At 32.0% G+C, this 24,655-nt stretch overlaps 1 protein-coding gene across 1 annotated transcript; it reads left to right on the top strand.

The window, feature by feature from the left end:
* Positions 1-11,723: 11,723 nt before the first annotated feature.
* Positions 11,724-13,778, top strand: LOC139503401 (ankyrin repeat domain-containing protein 2-like). Its single transcript, XM_071293180.1, has 4 exons — positions 11,724-11,750; positions 12,412-12,510; positions 12,878-12,976; positions 13,668-13,778. Exons 1-4 carry the CDS (start codon positions 11,724-11,726, stop codon positions 13,776-13,778), a joined length of 336 nt encoding a protein of 111 aa, XP_071149281.1.
* The last annotated feature ends 10,877 nt before the right edge of the window (positions 13,779-24,655 follow it).

Below are 24,655 nucleotides of genomic sequence, written 5' to 3'. Positions count from 1 at the left end.
GCGTTGGATAAAAACCGCACTTTTTATACGTGTGCAGGTACAACAAATTTCGTTGTAGAAGGGTCTAAATACAGCACAAACAACATTTTCCAAAAGACCAAAAAAGTGAAAAAGTATATTTAAACAAAACGCATTTGCCTAACAGGTCGAACAACTGATGTTCTTTAACCCTGCTGACTGCCATTGGCGATTGCCAAATAAAATTGAGCACCAGATGTAACAAAATGGATCTTATTATAAATTGAATACTAAACAGAAAACAATTAACTTGTGGCCACGATGTTATGCCCCAAACATAAGGTGTCAATATTCTGTTTGTACACCAGATCCGGATTTCGACAATAAATGTCTCTTAAGTGATGTTAGGGATCGAAACGGTATTTGGAAGTCCATATAAAATGTACCCTCATTTTTAGATAGACTCTTGAATTTTAAGAGTCAATATAGGATGAATGGATCATATAAACCGGGGAAAATATGATACAAGCTCAAACGAAAAAATATAAACGAGTCTAAATTGAAAGTAACGTTCAAACCTATGATTGCGTTGGATAAAAACCGTAATTTGTATCATGTGCATGTAAAACAGTTTCGTTGTAGAAGGGTCCAAACACAGCACAAACAACATTTTCCAAAAGACCGAAAAAGTGAAAAAGTATATTTAAACAAAACGTATTTGACTAACTTCAGTTTGACTTTTAGACAAATAAATATCCCAGAAACAAAGCGAGATTAAACATCCCATTTGGTTAAGGAATATGACTATGCCAGAGTCAGGAATATGTCAGTTGTTTTTCATCCGTTTTTTTATCAATGTTTTTTTTCTCAACAAGGATCTTTGTTTTATAAATATCAAACTAAACGGAAATCAGTTGAGACAATCTAAACTTGTAAAAACAACATAAAACGTATGCAGATCAGACAGACAGACTTTATTTTATAGTTGGTGTAGTATTATAAAATCACCAGACCCAATGGCATTGAACAATCAATATTTTCACAAACAAAAGTGAAGCTGAATAAGTCATGTAAATCCAATCTTTTGGTGTACCAATTATAAATATAAACTATTATCTTACCTCTTATACATTTCCAGGAATATGATTGGTTAAAAGCGTCCGCGTGCAAACCGTGTATATTTGATATAGGTTAGTAGGGAGGCGGGGCTTATCTCATACACGGTTAGTAGTGAAGTTACGTCCATTTATATTCCTTATTAGGTAAGAAGGGGCGGGGCTTATTTCATACACGGTTAGTAATGGTGTTATGTTCCTTTATAAAAAACAAAACGGTACTGAGAAAAAATCTTAAAAGTTCCAACAGACGAAGAAATTGATGATTAAGATTGAAATAAAAACACATTTAAACCTTACAAGTCGTTATTGTTGGCATCTGTTTTTGTAGGATCAATGGAAGTATTTCTAAGTGCTAACAGTATTGAAGACTTGCTCATTTTGAGAATCACTAGTCTTAATTTCACACGTTAAGATAGTCGGTAAGATAAATTCGTTACATAGTGTGCTAGTGACCTAATACGGTATATATGGGGTCAGTAAATTCCATATGGGGATTCGAGCTAGCTTCGCTCGAATCCCCATATGGAATTTACTGACCCCATATATACCGTATTAGGTCACTAGCACACTATGTAACTAATAGTTCTTGTTTAAAGAAAGATTTGATTTTTTTCATGGACTTTTTCAAATATCGAATAAGTGGCAACATATCTTTTGAGATCCTTTTCACAATCATTAAAATGCTGTACAAGATCTTTCATGATACACAATATCAAATTTTACAACTGTAATCGTTTTTGCAAAGTTTCTAAAATCCTCAAATCGTGTGAATCAATGCATTTTTCACCAAAATTCATACTTAAAACTGTTGTACAAGTTGTAAGTGAATTTTGGTCAAATTTTGTACAAATTGTAATTTGTACAGGCACGTTTTGTACAAATTACAATTTGTACAAAGTCAAAATACAAATTATAATTTGTACAATATTTCCGTACAAATTATAATTTGTACAAAATGATAACTTGTACACAACATATATATATATATGAGTTGTTTAACGATTTTTTATTATTATTTATTTTAACAGGAAAAATCTAATTAACTAAATTAACACACAATGTTCAAGTAATGCTTCTTATTGTAACATATAAAAATAATATTGGAATAAACACGGAAGACATAGTTATGTTATATTTCAAGGAATCGCAATATTTATGACTTCTTGACAACTAACAAAGTCAAAACAGGGCTGTATCAAGATAGGGTTATGCATTGGGGCCAATGTAAAACTCACCATATTTGCCTATCAACTTCATATCAATTCTGCGTGATACATTAAGACTGCAGCTTCTTAATTGTGTCTTCATTGATTAACATGTGATTGGTGAATGATGTCCGTTCGTTAATTTGTATACACATATGAGCAAATTGAAATTTGGTTATGTGTTATTAAAAAAGTTTACGTTGATGACAGTTCAGAAACATAACCATTCCATATAACTTTTTCTTTTCAAATTTCTTAGATAATTTATAACAAGGAAGTTGAATTAATATTAATGTTGGTCTTTAAACAGAGAAAAATAAAAAAATCACAAAATTGACAACGAAAAAGCATCAAAATATTATAAAACTTTTTTATATTAACACCTACCTATATTTTTGTTTTAGTTGAATTTATTCGAATTAGTCCATTTCATTATTTTTGAGATTATGAAAAAATATTAATTGTGGAACTATGATTTTTCACGATAATAGCCCAAAAATGTGAAAAACATTGATGAAAAATGGAAAATCACAAAATTGGGTACACTCATAGAGCTGTAGCAAAAAAAGAAGCACACCACCATATACATTTTTCTTCACCAATCATTTTTTACAGTCATATAAATCCTAAAATCAGGTTTATAAAAAAAAATTGAATTCAAGATATGTACATCCATATACATTAAATTATTGACTTATAAAGAATAAAACTTGATTGTATAGCGTTGAAAAATTAAATGAAAATTTCTGACTCCCTGAAGTTGCTCCCTCAGAAAACAGTTGCACTGATGCTTGTAAGAATAATATGCATTTATCATATATATGTAGCTCCATAATGGATACTAAATCCGCTTCTTTTTTTAAAAAAGCGAGTTAAAGGAAGCAGGATTTGTTTTGTATAGACGTATAGTTCTGTATTTCTGAACAGTATACTGGCTCCAAGCTATTAATTATTTCATCCTACTCATAAATTCAGCGTGAATAGCGGGTAGCATGTAACACGTCTTTTAGCCATTAAATAGCCTTAAGTAAAGAACAAAATATGAATATAATTAACCCTTAGCTACCATACTATTTGGCCTCCTGCGAGTAGGTCACTTTTGATTATTACTCCTGAATGGTGGATGCTTAGAAATCAAATAGTTCTGAACTATTTATCTGATATGCTAAGCTTATTTTTGAGATTTTTGTAAAACAATATGTCAATGCCGATTTAAATATTTGTTTCTATAAAAGTTATCTTGATATTGTTTATTTATCATATTAATTATTATGCATTCAGTTGTTTTATGTTTTACAGGATCTTCATAATGCTGCTAGTCGGGGAGATATTTAGTTCATTTTTGTTATGTTTCGTTTCGTTACGCTTTAAGTTCTTTTTTTAAGTAACATGTACCCCTTTTTTAGGTTATTTTTTATTTTTGAAATCATAATCCAAAATTAAAAAAAATTAAATTCAAATGCGAAATAACCAAAAATGCAAGTTTAGTACTGATTAAGTTTGATCAAAAATATAAGAAATCAATTTCATAAACGATCTTTACATTTTTAAGTTCTAATTATTAGTTGAACCATTGGAAATTTTAAAACTTTCAAAAAATAAAATAAAACTTAGATCAAAATTCCAAAAATCCTCTTTTGTTTAAAGTTTTGAATTGACAAGTGTTACAGAGACCTTGGTTATTTTTACATCGGTAGTATACGCATTGTAGAATGTCAGCATCCTCTTACAGGATGTGTACTGATAGGATTCTTCATGTACAAGTTAGGAGAATCTGGATATTTTTTTAAGCCCCGATGTTAAATGTTGTGTCTTAATTTCTTGATTTTGTTTATTTATCATATTAATTATTTTTACATTCGAACAGTTGTTTTATGTTATACAGGCTCTTCATACTGCTGCAAGTTTGGGTGACACGCAGACAATAAAGAGATGTTTAGAGGGAGGAGCAAATGTCAACTATCAAGACTATGTGAGTTACAGTAATAGTATACAAATACACGCTTCATTTGTTTCTTTGATTTTTGTAATTGATATTTTATGCAGTACTTCAAACCTCTTTCATATACAAATAAACAAACTTTTTTTTTAGGTTATCGCTGGCTATTCTCTATTCCTCAACCAGATACCCATGAATACTTATGACGTTCCCCTTTACATTACCATGATTACCAGTATTATAGGCACTGCATAATTATCAGACGTAATGCGACTGTAGTCAGTGTTTTTCTTAACTCAGTTGCTAGATTACTTGCATTTATTTATATCATTATATATATATACAACTTGTCTAAACATCAACCCAACAATGTTAGATCTGTAAATTTGCTTTCGCAAATTTTTGGTTCTTCCCTCGCCGGGATTCGAACCCATGCTACTGTGATATCGTGACACCAAATCGCCTGCACTGCAGCCGTCCCGCTAGACCACACGACCACCTGGGCTCTCAAAAAAAGAGCTTTCGCAGGCCATGTGTTACCTTTCCTCGTCAGTTTTGATCTAGCGGCGTACTACAGTACATGATATATAAGGCATGTTATTGTTACAGATCAGCTAAATTATCTATAGTAAAGGATCCTACACATTAATGTAATATACAGTCACAGAAAATAATTATATTTATAAGTACGTCTGAGTCAGTGACAACTCTACAACAGATGTATCCATCGGATCGCCATCAATAATGGTGATACATGGCTGTGTACATAATGTATATACAACTCGTCTAAATATATATATATAATAGCCTATAAATAGCAGCCCATGACATACAAATCTATGGGAGTGTGGATTAATCAGTACAGAGATTAATTCAATTACACAAATAAAATTATAGATTGCCTAACAATGTAATTTTAGCACACTATTTAGTATTTAAATATAAGAATGTTTTAAATATTTACAAAATGATAAAAATAAACGCAATATTTTGCTAGACAAACTTTTGCAGCTCAACGTATATGTTGCACTTAGCTGCCTTGAAAATAAGAAAATTTAGCAGCTCAATGTCTATGTTGCATTTTAATTTAGCTGCCTTGAAAATAGGAAAATTTTGCAGCTCAATGTATATGTTGCACTTGGATTTAGCTGTCTTGAAAATACATAATTGGTAGTTGATGTAAGCAACGTCCATTGACCAATATTACGGGATAAAAAGGACGATGCTTTGTTTTAAATTATTCTTTATCTTTCCTGTATCTTTTCTCGTCTTTTTCGTTAAGACCATCAGGTTCTAAAGTGTGGAGTTGGTGGATCCAAAAGTTTTCTCTTCTCCTTCTTGCCGTACTTTCCCACTCGGTGTTGACTTCTATAATTTGGAAAGTAACATTATCAGACGATGTTTCGTTGAACGAAGATGTCTTGTGAGAGGACAGATTTTGTTGGTTTTGTACGATGAACGATGGTTATTGAGCCGAATATTAAATGTGTCCAGTATTTCTCCCACATACTGCATGCCACAAGTGTCACATGTTGATATATAAATTGAGTTCTCCGTTTTACAGTCGGAATTAGAGTAGATGGTATAATTTTGTTAAGTAACGGAGGTGATGAAAGAACTGCTTGTATTGGCAACTTTACAACACAAACAATTCCTTCGACCACATTGTTTGTGGCAACCGGGCGATGGAGTAGGCTGCTTTGCTAATACAGAAGTCACTAATTTGTCACGGATGTTTTTAGGTCTTCTGAATTCAAAATTACATAAACTGCACTGTTTGGAAATTAACACAAGATATGATATTTTGTTTACATATAAGAACAGAAAATGATTGAACGGACTGAGCAACAAAACTACAGAAACACACGTTACTATCAATATTGTCAAAACTATTAAAATTATAAAAATGATAAATCTTATTTAATAATTATCAGAGCAAAGAGTGGTAGCCGTATCGCTGTACAGTAGGTTAGATTAAACCATTTTTGAAAACAGCAAAACAAGGAAGGAAGGTCTGACTGATCAATTTAGAAGTAGACGAAAGCATACTGACAATTGTTAATGTAATTATATCAAACAATACAAAGATGTACAATTCTTTTTGTCTAATCAGTTTAAAATCTGACTGTAGAGTATTGTTGAGAAAGTTTAATCATTTTGACAGACATGTCTTTTTTTCGGATTTGCTCAGCGTTTTAAAAATTCAATGATTTTTTCACCTTTTTTAAATTTCCATTTCTAAGTAGCAACATTCCAGCACCACCTGCATACGGGGAATATATCTCCCAATTGACACGATATTGCCGTGCTTGCATTTCCTATCATGGTTTTCTTGATAGAGGGATGCTGCTTACAAGGAAGCTATTAAACCAAGAGTTCCAAATGGTGAAGTTGAAATCATCCCTTCGTAAATTTTACGGACGCCATCACGAGTTGGTTGACCGTTATGGAATAATCGTTTCACAAATGATATCGGATATGTTCCTTACGTCGTAACTACAATCCCCTTCCCTTTCATGAATGTGACCTACCGGATTAGACTATTTACCGGATTTGTTATCACATAAGCAACACGACGGGTGCCACATGTGGAGCAGGATATGCTTACCCTTCCGGAACACCTGAGATCAGCCCTAGTTTTTGGTGGGGTTCGTGTTGTTTATTCTTTAGTTTTCTATGATGTGTCATGTGTACTATTGTTTGTCCGTTTTTCTTTTTCATTTTTAGCCATGGCGTTGTCAGTTTATTTTAAATTTATGAGTTTTACTGTCCCTTTGGTATGATTCGTCCATCCCTTGAAGTAGAATTTTTTTTCAATTACATTTATGGTCCGATACGAGATCCTTCACGTACCAATCGCAAATCTCGACCATTGTAATATATTCTTTTACAATCTATTATCTCGTTCAATTGAATGACACTTGTGTTATATACTGACTGCGAACTCCTGTTTTCTTTACAGAAAACGTTTATAGTGATAAAACCATATCCTTTACATGTTAAATTATCTGTTTTATTACCTAGGGGCTGGGAATTTGTCTCTGTTTTTGCCACTTGGGCATCACATTTGCTGAATATTATGTTGTTTCTGTGAATATGGAATAGTTAATACATATGTATATTATATCACTTTAGTAATCATTTCATTGAGGTATGTGTGTATCTCTAGCTTGGCTTTTGTTTGTATTTATACTAGTAGAATTCCCAAATTATACATATACAGTACGTAGGCAAAACACAATATCTCTGAATATTACATATCTCCCTATATGAGGCGTGGTTTGTGAAACAGCTGTTTTTACAAAGTGCAACCATAATGTATCTCATTTTATCGATCAAAATAAAGTGTGATTTTCTTGTTTCACGCGTTTATGTGCATGATGTATAACAGATCTCAGAGCGCACTCATTTTTGAAATACAACTCACAAATCTAGATTATATATCAATGTTCAGATAACCACCACGAGGCAAGTGTTTCGGTATGTTAAAATACAAGTTTATAATTTGGTAATTAATTAATTATGTTAATTTTATATAAGGGGTGTTATGTTTTCCCCGGTTTAATGACACTGAGCATCAGCTAAATATAGATTCTACCACCACTGATTCGAGTTTGATACGATAGTTATACACTCGATACAGTTGAACTTTTAAATTTAAAACGCGAGGCGTCTTTTGATGTGACGTCACAATAGGAAATTCAGAAGTAAGCAAACAAAATTGATGTCATAATCGAATTTTGACCAATACGGAATTGAGATCAAACGAACCACACATTGATTCCATAAAAATAGAATAAAAATATTTCTTGTAAGAATTAGAGAAAATACTATACAATTTTAGCTCGCATAAGAAGTATATATCAAGCAAGGGATTGTTTTTGTACAAAACTTTGGAGGAATATTTCAAACAATGGTATACCAATTGACAACAACACACGATCACAATTAAATTGTGTTTTAAAAAATGTTACTAGTGTAGGTTGCATTATAATTGCGTTAAAATGACATGAAACAGGTTATTAATTGATCGGTTAAAACACCACCTTTCAATAGAGCTTGGTATCCGGGTTGATATTTCTATCAGTTTTATACATTTCATAAAGTTTTGAATATTTTTGTCTGAAAAAACGTCAACAAAGACGAAACCCAAAAGATAACGACGCTAACAAAATGTAGGTTTACATTCTTTATATTCCACAATTATCTTTGCATGTTTATCACAAATAACACATTGTTTATAACAAAAGATAATATATGTACTGCAAAATATCAAATGATAATATTGTTAAGTATGGAACAAACGAAAATTTTGACAAATATACAGTCAGATAATATTAGTTACATGGTGTGTTAGTGACCTAATATGAGATATATGGAGTCAAACAAATCCATATGGGATAAGACCCTATATATCTCGTATTAGGTCATTAGCACACAGTGTAACGAATTCATCTTACCGACTATCTACACATGTTGAATTTTGACTAGCGGCCTATCAAAGTGATCAAGTCTTCAATATTTAATATTAATATCGTATACTTCTATTTGAGTATACCGAAAACAAACGCAAACAATAACAACTGTTTAGCTTTAATTTTGTTGTATCAATTTATTTCAATCGTGTATCACACGTATTTATTTCTGCGTCTGTTGAATCCTTTCAGATTTCTTTTTTTTTTTTTTTTTTTTGAAAGAGAAGCAACTGCGTTATGCCAACAGTAACAACTTCTTAGCTTTAGTTATGTTTTATGAATGTATTGCTTATTGAGATCAATGTTCATAACAAGGCAAGTTTTACATTAGCAATATAACAGGCGAACTACCAATATGCCCATTTAACATTCATGTATAATGTTGATTATGAGATAAATCATTCATTAAATATTCACTATTTTTTCGCTTGTACTTGTTTTTTTTTAGAATCAAATGTGTTGTTTCTTTTAAATCTGTATGCACTTTTTATTATACCTTTTATTATATACTTTTTTTGAAATTCAGTAACTAGATATAATATAATGTATTTTTTTTTCATATTCTAAATAAACTTCTTCTCACAATTGATTTATTTGATATCACTTTTTAAAAGCTTCTTTTAACTCAAATGGAAGAGGAAACTAAAATATGCCCATTTTACATGTTAAAAACATTTCAAACGGAATTTAGCGTAATCATAAACTAAGCATGCTAACGTATATGTCAGCAATTCAGTCGTATAACTTGGAAAAACTAACATCGGTAGTAGATAACTTTTTCAAAAGAAATTACTTACGCGACTACTTTATTGCTATAAACAAAATTAGAGGCATACCATTATATATAGGTGAAACAATATTTCATTAAATACTAACCATTTTTTTTCCAATACTAACGCTATACCAACTTTAAATCTTAAGATAAGTAAAATAATCATCTGTAATGTTGATTCATTGTAGAGAATTGCAGACCGTAACCCAAATATAGTTTGAAAACTGTATGCTTTACTGCTGGCAAAATCCATAAAAAAAAATACAAGATCACAAAATGACCTACTTTATCTACATGTCCCACTGATGAATACAGATTATTGAGTCTTGTAAAAAAAACCCACTGAAGAAGCATATTGATATATAGAAATAATGAAAATATATACATAGAACTGATCAGCTTTTGGATTGTACATGTATAAAAAAGGGGGTCAAGCTATATGATCCCATGCATACTCATTGATCAGCCCAAAAAGGGGGCTTCCAACACCCGGACCCCCTTGGATCCGACAATGACCCAATATAACTATATACATGTTCACTGTAAAGTTTTGAGCTCGCATGTCGAAGATTACAGAAACATACTGCATCAATATATGAAGTGACGTATTGATGTAGAATATCGTAACTGTGATAATGCCTTTATTTGAATATACTATTGAAATATGTAGTAGTGTTTCCTTTAGAATCAACGTAACCGTAAAGCAACGCGAATTATAGAAATACTAACATTGGTGCCATGTTTAGGATGTCGTGGATTGCGGAAGCATTACGCGTAATCATGTGTGCCGCTTCAGTATTTTTGTGATTTTACTTTCCACTAACTATTTGACGTCGCATGTAAAATGTCGTAACTATGTTTCTGCTTGTTTTGAAAAGAATATTGAACTGTACATAATTATTTCCTTTAAAATCAACCTCCCCTATAACAAAATAAAATTAACAACCAAAAGTGATCATAAACAGTTTTCAAATAAAGAAGAACTATATAGTAACGTAATCATCTAATAAGAATTGCAGCGTAATAGTCAACAGATGCACCCTGGTGTTTTCCAAGACATTAGAGTTATATGTAGTTCATTGACTTTTAATACCGTCCTCAGGCTGTGTGAAATAACTGAGATAAGAACTGGTAAATGTTACCATGAATGGGACAGTTGATCTGTGTTTATAAATTTAACCTGGCCGTCTGGAGGTTTTGATGTTCTCCCTCGCTTAGATTTATCAGATTCATCTGCTGTGTTATCTTTCAGTTTACTATTGTAATTCATTAGGAATTGTTTTAAAATTATGTTTAACAATTTAGTATCAGGCTTTTCAGTGAGAATTGAACCATTATATGTAAATGTACGGCCTTTAACACGGAGCAATCTATGATGAGTTTATTTTAAGTTAGTCATCATTTCAATTTAATCATGTATATCTATTGTATAGTCATTTTATAAAGTTTACTTTTTGCAAATCTGTGTATTATTCTTGATAATAATGATGTTTTTGTCCCAGGTATGGATGGAGAGTTGTCTCATTGGCACTCATACAACATCATCTTATATGTATGACAGTATCTTTATAATCATGAAAGCATGTGCATCAAACAAATAAAGAGTGCCTTTCAATATATAAACCAAGAAAATGGTTTTGAAAAAAACAAAAGAATAGATAACGCTATGTAGTTTAATTACGATTATAACGATTACATCACTGTCCCAGGCTAAGGGAGGGTTGAGCGCATGTTTAAACATATTTAACCATGCCACATGTTTTATTCTTTGTTCTCTTTTTTGTAACCGTACGGTTGCTTATAAATGTTTCCATTTACTTCATATGAACGTAGGTTGATAGTTGTCTCGTTTGTAATCAAACCAAATCTCCTTTGAAAACTTTTCTGCAAACTAACAAGATCAATGTCACCAATCAGTTTTTAACACAGCGAAAAGATACCGCACTTGAGTTAGGTTTCAGTTGTCCCCTAAACAATATTTTGTTTATGTTTCTTCATTAAGTCAAAATGCATCCGTGCATCATACAATATGTCGATGCTGTTTTCGTTCTTTAAAGATAGGGACAGGTCAATGGGTTATAAGTAAAACTTATAATTATATTGCTTCATCTGCAATAACAAAAACCAAATATACTGCATCATATGTGCATGTCAAAGTAAACAATTTACGCTTGCTATTGTATGTGTGGATACGCATTAGTAAAGTAGTAACAATTGAAGTTACAAACCACTGACCCTGATTGAGCGCATACTAAAATGATTAATCCCGCTACATTCCTTATGGTTTGTTCTCATTGTTAAAGTAGTTATCAAAGGTACCAGAACTTAGTACACCATACGCGCGTTTCGTCTACATAAGACTCATCAGTGACGCTCATATCAAAATATTTATAAAGCCGAAAAGTACAAAATTGTAGAGCATTGAGGATAAAAAAAATTAAAAAGTTGTGCCAAATACGACTACGGTAATCTATGCCTTGGATAAGAAAATCCTTAGTTTTTCGAAAAATCCAAAGTTTTGTAAACAGGAAATTTATTTTAAAAAAGTCCACATTATTGATATTCATGTCAACACCGAAGAGTTAACTACTGGGCTGGTGATACCCTCGGAGACGAAACGTTGACCTGGCATCGACCCAGTAGTGTACCAAAATAGTTATCAAAGGTACCATGATTATAATTAAGTACGCCAGACGCGCGTTTCGTCTACAATAGACTCATCAGTGACGCCGAAGGTCGTACGATTGGTTATAAATGACAATCTAACCAAATTTTCTTTTTTAATACTGCACTTCAAGATAACGACAACAATGTAATAAATCGGGTACCAGTTTGACTTTACGCTAAGTGCGAGTCTATGATGTTTCACTTCCTTTAATGTTATAAGTTGTTTTCTGTTTTATTTCATATCATATTAAAATTACAATTATGTTTTTCTATCCAGTATGGTAACACTGCTCTGCACGTTGCTGCATTGGACAAAAACACAGAAATGGTCAAGTTGCTGATTGATGGTGGTATTGATCTCAATATACAGAATCGGGTTAGTGGATCATAACTTGCAATCGTATCTGCAATGACAAAAACTAAATGCACTGCATCATATATGATTTCAAACTAGACAACACTTGATGGGGTGTGTTTGGTTACTATTTAGTAAAGTATCATTCAAGGTTGCAACATGAGTGAAAAGTGACAAATTGATATTTTCAATAACAAGCCCTGCAGAATGGAGAACCATGGAAAATACTGCACTTCAAGATAATGACAACAATGTAATAAATCGGGTACCAGTTTGACTTTACGCTAAGTGCGAGTCTATGATGTGTCACTTCCTTTAATGTTATAAGTTGTTTTCTGTTTTATTTCATATCATATTAAAATTACAATTATGTTTTTTTTCTATCCAGGGTGGTGACACTGCACTTCACATTGCTGTAACGAACACACACATACCAATCGTCAAGTTGCTGATTGATGGTGGCATTGATCTCGATATAAAGAATGAGGTCAGTGGATTATAAGTTAAACTTGCAAACGTATTGAACTATCTTCAATGACAAAAACTAAATGTACTGCATCATATATGATTACCTAGACAACACTTGATGCAGTGTGTGTGTTACTCTTTAGTAAAGTATCATTTAAGGTTGCACCATAAGTGATAAGTTGCAAATTGATATCTTCCATAACAAGCACTGCAGAATGAAGAACCATTGAAAATGTTGTTGACTTTAAAATGTTCCAATGTTGAGGTCACTATATATCGAAAAAAACACAATATTATAACAATTCTAGTACTTAAGCTTACAAATTTTGCAATTTAAATGTGAACATTCGTATATGCTTTGCATATAAGGGAATACGTTGATTGGTCGAGATGACTTCCAGTAATTGATCTTGCCGTTGGTTATGTTTCGATAGTCAACGTTGACCGAACATTTTTTCGTAACCAATGTGAACAAGATGACGGCGACAATAGCACTGTCATTAACATAATTAATTTTCACTGCACGTGAATCGTTAACTAAAATAATACACAAACACATACACATTCGTTTAAATGATAATACGTTTTTGCAGTTTATTTTGTTAATAACATTTTATTGACACGGTGTTGTTTTATTCTCTTATTTGACATAATCTGCTATCGTTATCATTCAATGATATGTTAAAACTTTTGTATGTAATTATGTATAGAATGGTGACACTGCACTTCACGATGCAGCACGACAAGGAAACACGGAAATCACCATGTTGCTTATTGATGCTGGTATTGATCTAAATGCACAGAACAAGGTTAGTAAATGATCAACAAAACTGACACAAAACTATGTTCTACGTGTTTATATATGCAACGACAAATAACATTGTTTGTTAACATTGTATAACGTTTGATTTCTTCAAATTGAATTGACCTCACCCTTTTTATATTAATTTAGAGTTCTGTATTTTATTACTATTTGTTAACTGCACCATATATACTTTGACAAAAGTAATTGAGCTATATTGTGAGCATCTCTTTTGTCATATACAAACACACGTTACACCGTTGACGCATCCATGTTTGTTAAGTACAGCTCTTTATAAGAACCAGGCAGGGTGCCATATACATGTAATTTATGAGGGTTTCTGATTTGATCTATAAATGGCATAGAAGAAGCGGTAACTGAATACTGCTCAAAAAAATAAATATGATTTTGAAAATACGAGTGGTTGCCATGGTAACGGACATTCTATTTTTGTTGTTGTGAAGCATAGTAAATTTTTTTTTTAAATTAGTTAAATCACTACAATGCAGTGCCTGATCATGAATAGAATCAAGCATTTTTCATTAATTTCCATATGTAACATTGATACAACTTGGTTTAAGCATCATTTTAGTTAAGATTGCATGTAAACCAAATTTGTAAATGTTTTGTAAAATTTTGCCAAAAAATGCATATTTTTAACTTTTCTGAATTTGGGATTTTTGCGAAATTATCAAATTGTCTGTGGTGTTTTTCAGACAAGGGAAACTGTGTATAACATAGTTAGCACTTTAGTTAAGAAGTTTGGATACCACTTTACCAGATTAAATAGAAAAAATCTTGGGACTTTCTTTAGTTTTCTCACCATAGCAACCGATTTTTCCTTGGAAACGGAGTTATTATTTGCAGAATATTGCAGTTTTAGAGCTTAAATGTACTGAACTGTTTCATAAGTGATAAAAAAATTACATTCAAGCAAAATCTTACTCTAAATTACCATCGTTATAGTTGCTGATTTCAATAGTTACCATGGAAATACAAATTACCCATAGCAACATCTATTTTAAAATGTATCAATAGAAACTTATGTAAAAAAAAATACATCTATAATACTAAAATAACGAGGTCCAATTATAAGCCGTCATCGGGTAAAAACGACAAATCAAAGAATTCAACTTTATCTATAGCTTATATAGGACAATGGTGTAGACTAAAAATTACACCACTCCAGACCCTTTTGTTTTTCACATAATTAATATTGCCAATAATTAACAAGTTCCGGGTCGAATCCGATACCGATACCAATAGTATATTCACCTGTTACCTATTACCTTATCTGTACGTTCCGCATCTGACAGGCGCACCACCAAACGGTATATTTGATTTTGCTATATATACGGGTCATAATCACAAGGTTGACACTACTAAATTAAACAATTGTCAAATTGTTCCCTATTGTATGATTGTAGTATTTTAATCAGTAAGACTTTCTAAGATAACAAAACGAATACTAAAAATACGGACTTAAAATAAGGCGTATAGGTACAGTTTTCAATTTGTTAGCGGGCATTACGTAAAACAGCAAATCAAAGAATTCAACTTTGTTGGACAATGCTGTTGATTAAAAAATACTCAATTCCAGGAACTGAATATTACCAATAATTGATGAGTTTTAGGTCGACGGGTTCAAACAGAAAAATTTGAAAGCAGAGAAAACTGTGTATCTTATAATCAGCACGACTTTATCAGATGACAATACCGATACTAAAATAAGGCTTACGTGCATAGTTATATACTTTAATTCAGTAACGGACCCGCAATATCACGGGTGTGTTCTAGTATATTATATACAGACGATGTTTATATTGAAATTGGAATATGACTGCATGCTTTGCTTCACGCACAGTCTTGTCTGTTCTTTTCAAAAGGTTCAACAAATGTAATATATAATAAAACATTGGGGTTAGAACCGAAGGTTTCCTTGCTTGGGGAATGGTGAAACATGTAAGTGGGATTCCAATCTTCCCCGTAAAACATAAACACAAAGTGGACATGGCCGTTTACTTGTACATACTAACAACAAAAAGACACTTAGTACATATATCAGAGTACTTGCAGTTACTGAAAGCTAATTACGAGCCAAAACAACAAATAAAAAAATTACACAACTAATTAAACTGCATGCTCTTTACTGATTATGAAACAAAATACTGATGGGATCATTATACAATACTGGGACTGCGACTACACATTATCTAAAGGGATGGCAAAGCAAGTCAACGAAACATTCCAGAACCCGCGACCAAACATTTTAAACAAATAAAACTACTGAAACATGAGGAATCTAGGCCTCAACCATGATTCACTGTGCAGCAGTAATACCCTACCAAGAAGTAACAACAGTTCAGTTTGGCAATGCAGCCACCCAACTTATTCGCGTTGAATATATTAATAAACTTTAACATGTTTAATAGACTAATCTACGGTGGATTTCTGATGTGTGTGCTACAATGTGTGATTTGCTTTAGTGCTGTTTACTGGTATTGTTTGTTTCATAGTATAATGCTTACGTGACTTTACTTTGGAATTTGTGTTATTAAAGAAATATAAGATAATTTGCTACATTTCTTTATTTCGATTGATTTATGAATATATGGTTGCGTTTTAGTCTCTTTCACTTATTCAGAATTGCCATTCTCAATTTTATTCCATTTCTTTCATTTTTATTTGAATTAAAAACACACAATTCAAACATACACAAAAATAACCTATTTCCTATCCCAAATCCCCAAAAAAACATTGGCCAATTAAAAGTTAATAAAGTATAATCCTTTATTTGCATAAGTATTCCTCCTATTCCAACATGAAATTTTAACTTTTCGTACCAGATTTAGAAAAAGTGGGAAAAGAAGGAATGAACTGTCTAAATAATGTTAAATATCTTATTTATTTATGATTATTTTACTATAAAATTTGAAAGTTTGCATTAAATATTTATCTCTACCATAATATGTAAAAATATTACATACAGCATTTTTATGCCATATTTTGTTATTACAATAACCAAATGATCCTTTCATAAAATCAAGAGATATGAGTTGTAAATATAGAGAAATATACAGATGGGTGCAGTCCTAACCTGTACAGCAAGTTAACTTGATAACCAGTCATTTGGACTGGTCAAAGTTAACCTGTGACCAAATTTAGGACTGCTCTGACCAGTCCTAGGACCAAAATCTAGTTAACTTGAAAAGCGAACTTGGTCCTAGGACTGTTTTTATGTCTGCCAAAAAGTTAACTTCGAAACAGGTCCGCTATTGATATAAGTTAACTTCTAACCAGTCCTGCCGTAAAGTTAACATAAGTTAACTTCGAAACCTGTCCTGCCATAAAGTTAACATAAGTTAACTTCGAGACCAGTCCTGCCACAAAGTTAACTTTTGCTTTGACAAATCCTATCGAAACCAGACCTGTTCCCAAGTTGACTTTTGCCCTGGTCTGCTCAACACTAAGTTAACTTGTAACCAGGACCGCTCTACGTCGATTTTTAAAAAATATTTTTTAATATCTTTGTTTCGTAGTACTAGTATAAACATCGAAAATAAAGTAAAACTAATACTTCCGTTATATAAACAGGATTTAATACAAATATTTGAAAATAAAGTTCGAATAAAACGTTGCTTGAAATACAAATTTATCTGTGATCTGCCAATCTATAAATTAAAAAACGATCTTGGTTACAATGATAACGGGCACTGAATATATATTCCAATACCTATCAAATTCAACCATTTTTGCACTTTTTTATATGTATATCTATGAAAGGACGTATTTTAGAGGAAAGCATCATTTTAACACATGGCTACAAATTTTTGTTCGCATAAATTTAGGGTGCCAGCATGTCCTCCTTTTATTCAAAATATTGATGCATAAAAAAATTTAGTTACGTTTTGATACCTCATGCTGACTTGTACAACACAATTATTTGACCGCGTTGACCAAAACTGACCATGTGTGCACTTTTATTTATAAATCTATATACACGCATAGTAAATCAGCCATATTTTTTATGTCAGGATTCAATGTATATTACAATGGACAGCAATATTGCTATACAATAACAACAATTTTTTGTTTGCATAAATTTAGGGTGCCAGCATATGTCCTCCTTTTATTCAAAATTTTGATATGTAACAAAATTTCAGTAGTTTTGATACCTCTTGCTGACTTGTGCAACAAAATTATTTGACCGTGTTGACCAAAACTGACTATGTGTGCACTTTTTTTTATAAATCTATATACCCGCATAGTAAATAAGCCATATTTTTTCAAATTTTTGTTCGCATAAATTTAGGGTATCAGCATGTCCTCCTTTTATTCAAAATTTTGATACGTAACAAAATTTCAGTAGTTTTGATACCTCTTGCTGACTTGTGAAACAAAATTAATTGACCGTGTTGACCAAAACTGACCATGTGTGCACTTTAATTTGTAAATCTATATACCCGCAATGTAAATCAGCCATATTTTTTCAAATTTTTGTTCGCATAAATTTAGGGTGCCAGCATGTCCTCCTTTTATTCAAAATTTTGATACGTAACAAAATTTCAGTAGTTTTGATACCTCATGCTGACTTGTACAACACAATTATTTGACTGCATCAACTAAAACTGACAATTTGTGCACTTTAATTTCTAAATCTATATACCAGCATAGTTATTCAGCCATATTGTTTATGTCAGGATTCAATGTATAATACAATGGACAGCAATATTGTAATACAATAACAACAAATTCTTGTTCGCATAAATTTAGGGAACCGGCATGTCCTCCTTTTATTCAAAATTTTGATACGTGACAAATTTTAGTAGTTTTGATACCTCATACTGACTTGTACGACAAAATTATTTGACTGCATCAACTAAAACTGACCATATGTGCACTTTAATTTGTAAATCTATATACCAGCATAGTAAATCAGCCATATTAGTTATGTCAGGATTCAATGTATATTACAATGGACAGCAATATTGCTATACAATAACAACAATTTTTTGTTTGCATAAATTTAGGGTGCCAGCATATGTCCTCCTTTTATTCAAAATATTGATACGTAACAAAATTTCAGTAGTTTTGATACCTCTTGCTGACTTGTGCAACAACATTATTTGACCGTGTTGACCAAAACTGACCATGTGTGCACTTTTTTTTATAAACCTATATACCCACATAGTAAATCAGCCATATTTTTTCAAATTTTTGTTCGCATAAATTTAGGGTGCCAGCATGTCCTCCTTTTATTCAAAATATTAATACGTAACAAAATTACATTAGTTTTGATATCTCATGCTGACTTGTCCGGCAAAATTATTTAACCCCATCAACTTTAACTGAACATATGTGCACTTTAATTTGTAAATCTATATACCCGCAATGTAAATCAGCCATATTTTTTCAAATTTTTGTTCGCATAAATTTAGGGTGCCAGCATGTCCTCCTTTTATTCAAAATTTTGATACGTAACAAAATTTCAGTAGTTTTGATACCTCATGCTGACTTGTACAACACAATTATTTGACTGCATCAACTAAAACTGACAATTTGTGCACTTTAATTTCTAAATCTATATACCAGCATAGTTATTCAGCCATATTGTTTATGTCAGGATTCAATGTATAATACAATGGACAGCAATATTGTAATACAATAACAACAAATTTTTGTTCGCATAAATTTAGGGTACCAGCATGTCCTCCTTTTATTCAAAATTTTGATACGTGACAAAATTTCAGTAGTTTTGATACCTCATCCTGACTTGTACGACAAAATTATTTGACTGCATCAACTAAAACTGACCATATGTGCACTTTAATTTGTAAATCTATATACCAGCATAGTAAATCAGCCATATTTGTTATGTCAGGATTCAATGTATATTACAATGGACAGCAATATTGCTATACAATAACAACAATTTTTTGTTTGCATAAATTTAGGGTGCCAGCATATGTCCTCCTTTTATTCAAAATATTGATACGTAACAAAATTTCAGTAGTTTTGATACCTCTTGCTGACTTGTGAAACAAAATTATTTGACCGTGTTGACCAAAACTGACCATGTGAGCACTTTTTTTTATAAATCTATATACCCGCATAGTAAATCAGCCATATTTTTTTCAAATTTTTGTTCGCATAAATTTAGGGTGCCAGCATGTCCTCCTTTTATTCAAAATTTTGATACGTAACAAAATTTCAGTAGTTTTGATACCTCATGCTGACTTGTACAACACAATTATTTGACTGCATCAACTAAAACTGACAATTTGTGCACTTTAATTTCTAAATCTATATACCAGCATAGTTATTCAGCCATATTGTTTATGTCAGGATTCAATGTATAATACAATGGACAGCAATATTGTAATACAATAACAACAAATTTTTGTTCGCATAAATTAAGGGTGACAGCACGTCATCCTTTTATTCAAAATATTAATACGTAACAAAATTACATTAGTTTTGATACCTCATGCTGACTTGTCCGGCAAAATTATTTGACCGCATCAACTTAAACTGACCATATGTGCGCTTTAATTTGTAAATCTATATACCCGCATAGTAAATCAGCCATATTTTTTATGTCAGGATTCAATGTATAATACAATGGACAGCAATATTGCAATACAATAACAACAAATTTGTGTTCGCATAAATTTATGGTGCCAGCATGTCCTCCTTTAATTCAAAATATTGATACGTAACAAAATTTCAGTAGTTTTGATACCTCATGCTGACCATGTTGACTTGTACAACAAAATTATTTGACCGCATCAACTAAAACTGACCATATGTACACTTTAATTTGTAAAGTTATATACCTGTATAGTAAATCAGCCATATTTTTTGTGTTAGGATTCAATATACAATACAAAGGACAGCAACATTGCAATACAATAACAACAAATTTGTGTTCGCATACTTTAAGGGTGCTAGAATGACCTCTTTTTATTCAAAATATTGATACATATCAAAATTACAGTGTTTTGATACCTCATGCTGACTTGTACAACAAAATATTTTGAGCGCTTCCACCAAAACTGACCATATGTGCACTTAAATTTGTAAATCTATATACCATATATACCCGCATAGTAATTCAGCCATATTTTTTATGTCAGGATTCAATGTATAATACAATGGATTGCAATATTGCAATACAATAACCAGCTGATAACAACAAATTTTTGTTTCGCATAAATTTGAGTGCCAGCATGTTCTCCTTATATTCAAAATATTGATACGTAACAAAATTTCAATAGTTTTGATACCTCATGTTGACTTGTACAATGAAATAATTTGACCGCATTGACCAAGACCAAAACTGACCATATGTGCACTCTAATTTGTAAATCTATATGCCAGCATAGTAAATCAGCCATATTTTTTTATGTCACGATTCAATGTATAATACAACGGACAGCTATATTGCAATACAACATGTACAATAACAACATGAACAACAAATGTTTGTTCGCATAAATTTAGCATGTTTAGGGTGCCAGCATGTCCTCCTTTTATTCAAAATATTGATACGTCACAAAATTTCAGTAGTTTTGATACCTCATGCTGACTTGTACAACAAAATGAATTGACCGCATTGACCAAAACTGACCATACATGTATGTGCACTTTAATTTGTAAATCTATATATCATGTATACCATCATAGTACATAAGCCATATTTTTTATACCAGGATTCAATGTATAATACAATGGACAGTAATATTGCAATATAATAACAACAAATGTTTGTTCGCATTAATTTTGGATGTCAGCATGTCCTCCTTTTATTCAAAATATTGATACGTAACAAAATTTCAGTAAATTTGATACCTCATGCTGACTTATACAACATCATTATTTGACTGCATCGACCAAAAACTAACCTGCATATGTGCACTTTAATTTAAAAATCTATATATATCCGCATAGTAAATCAGCCATATTTTTGATGTCTGGATTCAATGTATAAAATAAATGACCGCTGTTGGGATGGTGCCTAATTATGTCTTCTCCTGGCACTCCTTTGAACATGTTAGTAGGACGGCAAATGTAAGCAATAAGGAAAACAATTAATGCAATTTTTTTTCCGCATACATTGAGAATGTCAGCGTTTCATCTCTGTATTCATAATATTGAACAGTCACTAGGGTGTGTAAAACAAAACTATTAGGCCGCATCATCCAAGTACAAGTACCAACACTGACATGACTGAATTCATTTGTGATATTTAATAAAAATGTATTTGAGGTTCTCTTCTGGTAATAGTATACTGTTAATCTATTATGTCGGTTGATTGATTTTGTTTGTAGTTAAACGTCAAGTGACAACTATTTCATTCATGTGTATAAATCTCTCGACAAATCTGACGAATTTGGCGAGATTGTTGGTAGTTTTACCACATCGTACATATCCGGACACTGTACAACTGTACAATTTTCGTTAGAATATTCTGCGGAAAAAGAATAGTAAATCCAATCCAAATAAGTAGAATAACAATGAAATATCCATGCATGTATAAATGCGTAAATTAAAAATTATGAAGGGTCAGGTAAAACACGGGGAACGAAGTAACGTCGACAAAGATGTTGATATCCCATGATATATGAATGTTGTTCCGATGCGTTGGATAACCCTAATTTCTATCCGCCTTCCAATTAAAAAAATATGAAACCGATAACGAGATTTGAAGTGTGAAGACGTACTTTTGGTGGCGGGATAACATTTTATAGAAACATTGTATTTTATCAGGAACTTTTAAATGCCACAGCATTCTATGTGACCAATTGACTTTTTAAACCATTTATTAACTTTTAGTGCGAAATTTTATGGTTTTAAATTGATAAACTTTGTATCTCTGCCAACAAGCATGGCGTCCGACCAATGAAAAAAATGGCCGCCATATTTTGAAAAACATTTTGATTGTCTTATGCTGAGTCCCAAACATACCCATCCATCTACGCTTCATTCATATTATCATTCATAGCGTGTGACTGAATAGCAAATAATAACATTTTTCTGTCTGCAGTAATAATAACATTGCTTTTTTCTCGCTTCATGCATATATGGTACACCGCTTCATCCATACAACACTATATAGCTGTGCACGTATAGATAGCTGAAATATATATTTATATATAAACATTCTAATCCTAACATCTAGTTCTAGTCATTAAATCTCATCGTAATTACAAGGCTTCATCCTGTAAAATATATATGTCCGAGACAAAATTAGTCAAGTATCTACAGAGACCTGTTGCACCTGTTAATGATAGTTTAAATTACACACCTGTAATATTATCAGATAGCAAAGGATTTTGTTTAAGGAATCAAATCACCAATCCAGTAGATAGACATATAAAATGGTGGTGTAAGAGTGGCTCCAAAGTCCAAGACAGTTACAGTTGGCTTAACAATAACATTCATAGTAGAATTAAAAATATTGGAAAAATTCACATCTATATTTGGCTAGGCACCTGCAATCTAACCACTAAATGCAAGAAAAAGATAACACTGAACAGTCAAGGAGATCAAACAGTTGATTACATTGTGCAATACCTTAACAAATTTATTGAACTGTTAAATCAATATCATAGCTCAAAATTAACATTTTTAGAAGTACCAGTATACTCTATAAAAGGATATAATAAATCAACAGATGACAATTTAAACCAGGAATATAAAACCTTAGATAAAGAACTTGAACGCCAAATATTTGTGCTTAATGGCCATATTAGACAATTGAACACCCAACTCAATACAAGCTCGCCTAACTTCTCTATTCATCTGAAGGTTTCCTCGAAACGTCGAACTCGCTCTCGTACCGAAACAGTCCATTACTTCAACTATTCGCTATACAGTGACGGAATCCATCCAAAACAAAACTTGGCATTAGTCTGGCTACGTGAAATCTCCGAGAGAATCAAAACTGACTGCTGGTCATAAACAGTGGAGTTATTAAGAATAGCAACTAAATAACTGCCGATAGTGTTTCAGTACAGTCTGCATGGGAACTCCAAGCTAGCTGTATCTGAACACATATAAAAACAGTTAATATGGCGCTAACTACAAAAACTCCCGATACAAACACTAGTAACAAAGTTATTGATCACATACATGACTCTGACACCATCACAAAATGCTATAGCTTGAATATTGAAAAAGCTTTGAAAAAGAAACTTGATGCTACAAAACGCACAGAAATATCTTATGAAACAACGGGTGGTGGTCTGACCGCTGAGCTTGACGCAATTTCATTTGAGCTTCTTCTATTTGCTTGCAAGACACTTTACAATGACATGTCAAATGTTTGCACTGATATAAGCAAAGATAAAGGTGGCAACATAGTACAATATACATTTATGGTTAAAGATAGCATTAATGGAGGCTATACAATCAATTTATATACAACTAGATGCTCCATGTTAGTCAATGGCAAAAAGACAAATAATTTTATCCATAAAGACCTCGTAAAGATCCATGCAATTATGAGGAATAAAAATCTAAATGGTTTAAAAATAGACAAAGACAACCTCAATAAAATACTAGCAGATAAGCTTGAACATATCATAAGCAATGTAGAGGCTAATAATACAACTTCTGTGGACTCAAACTCTGTTAGATGCTTAAAATGTAATCGTAACTGCAAGACTAGGGCAGTACAGTGTATAAATGGCCACATGTTACATAAACTTGAAGCTAGAAATAATGAGCTTGAAAAAACAGTTAAGTCCCTATACCACAAGATCAACAATGAGGACAACACAATGAACAGTAACAATGAAACACGGGAGAGTGATAGGTCAAGCTCAAATTCTACGAGAAGCAACAGCAATAGTCTAGCCAATGCTATAAAGGAAAAAGTCTCAGGATATATAT

Source organism: Mytilus edulis, chromosome 14, assembly GCF_963676685.1.
Source record: "Mytilus edulis chromosome 14, xbMytEdul2.2, whole genome shotgun sequence".
Classification (NCBI taxonomy): Eukaryota; Metazoa; Mollusca; class Bivalvia; order Mytilida; family Mytilidae; genus Mytilus; species Mytilus edulis.
This window is presented reverse-complemented; position numbering and strand designations above follow the sequence as displayed.

What these genes read in the sequence shown, in the direction of transcription:
- LOC139503401 (XM_071293180.1), top strand. Translation starts at nt 11,724, where the DNA reads ATGATTAATCCCGCTACATTCCTTATG. An exon ending in ATCTCAATATACAGAATCGG is followed by an intron (nt 12,511 to 12,877) that starts GTTAGTGGATCA and finishes TTTTCTATCCAG; the next exon opens with GGTGGTGACACTGCACTTCA. An exon ending in ATCTCGATATAAAGAATGAG is followed by an intron (nt 12,977 to 13,667) that starts GTCAGTGGATTA and finishes AATTATGTATAG; the next exon opens with AATGGTGACACTGCACTTCA.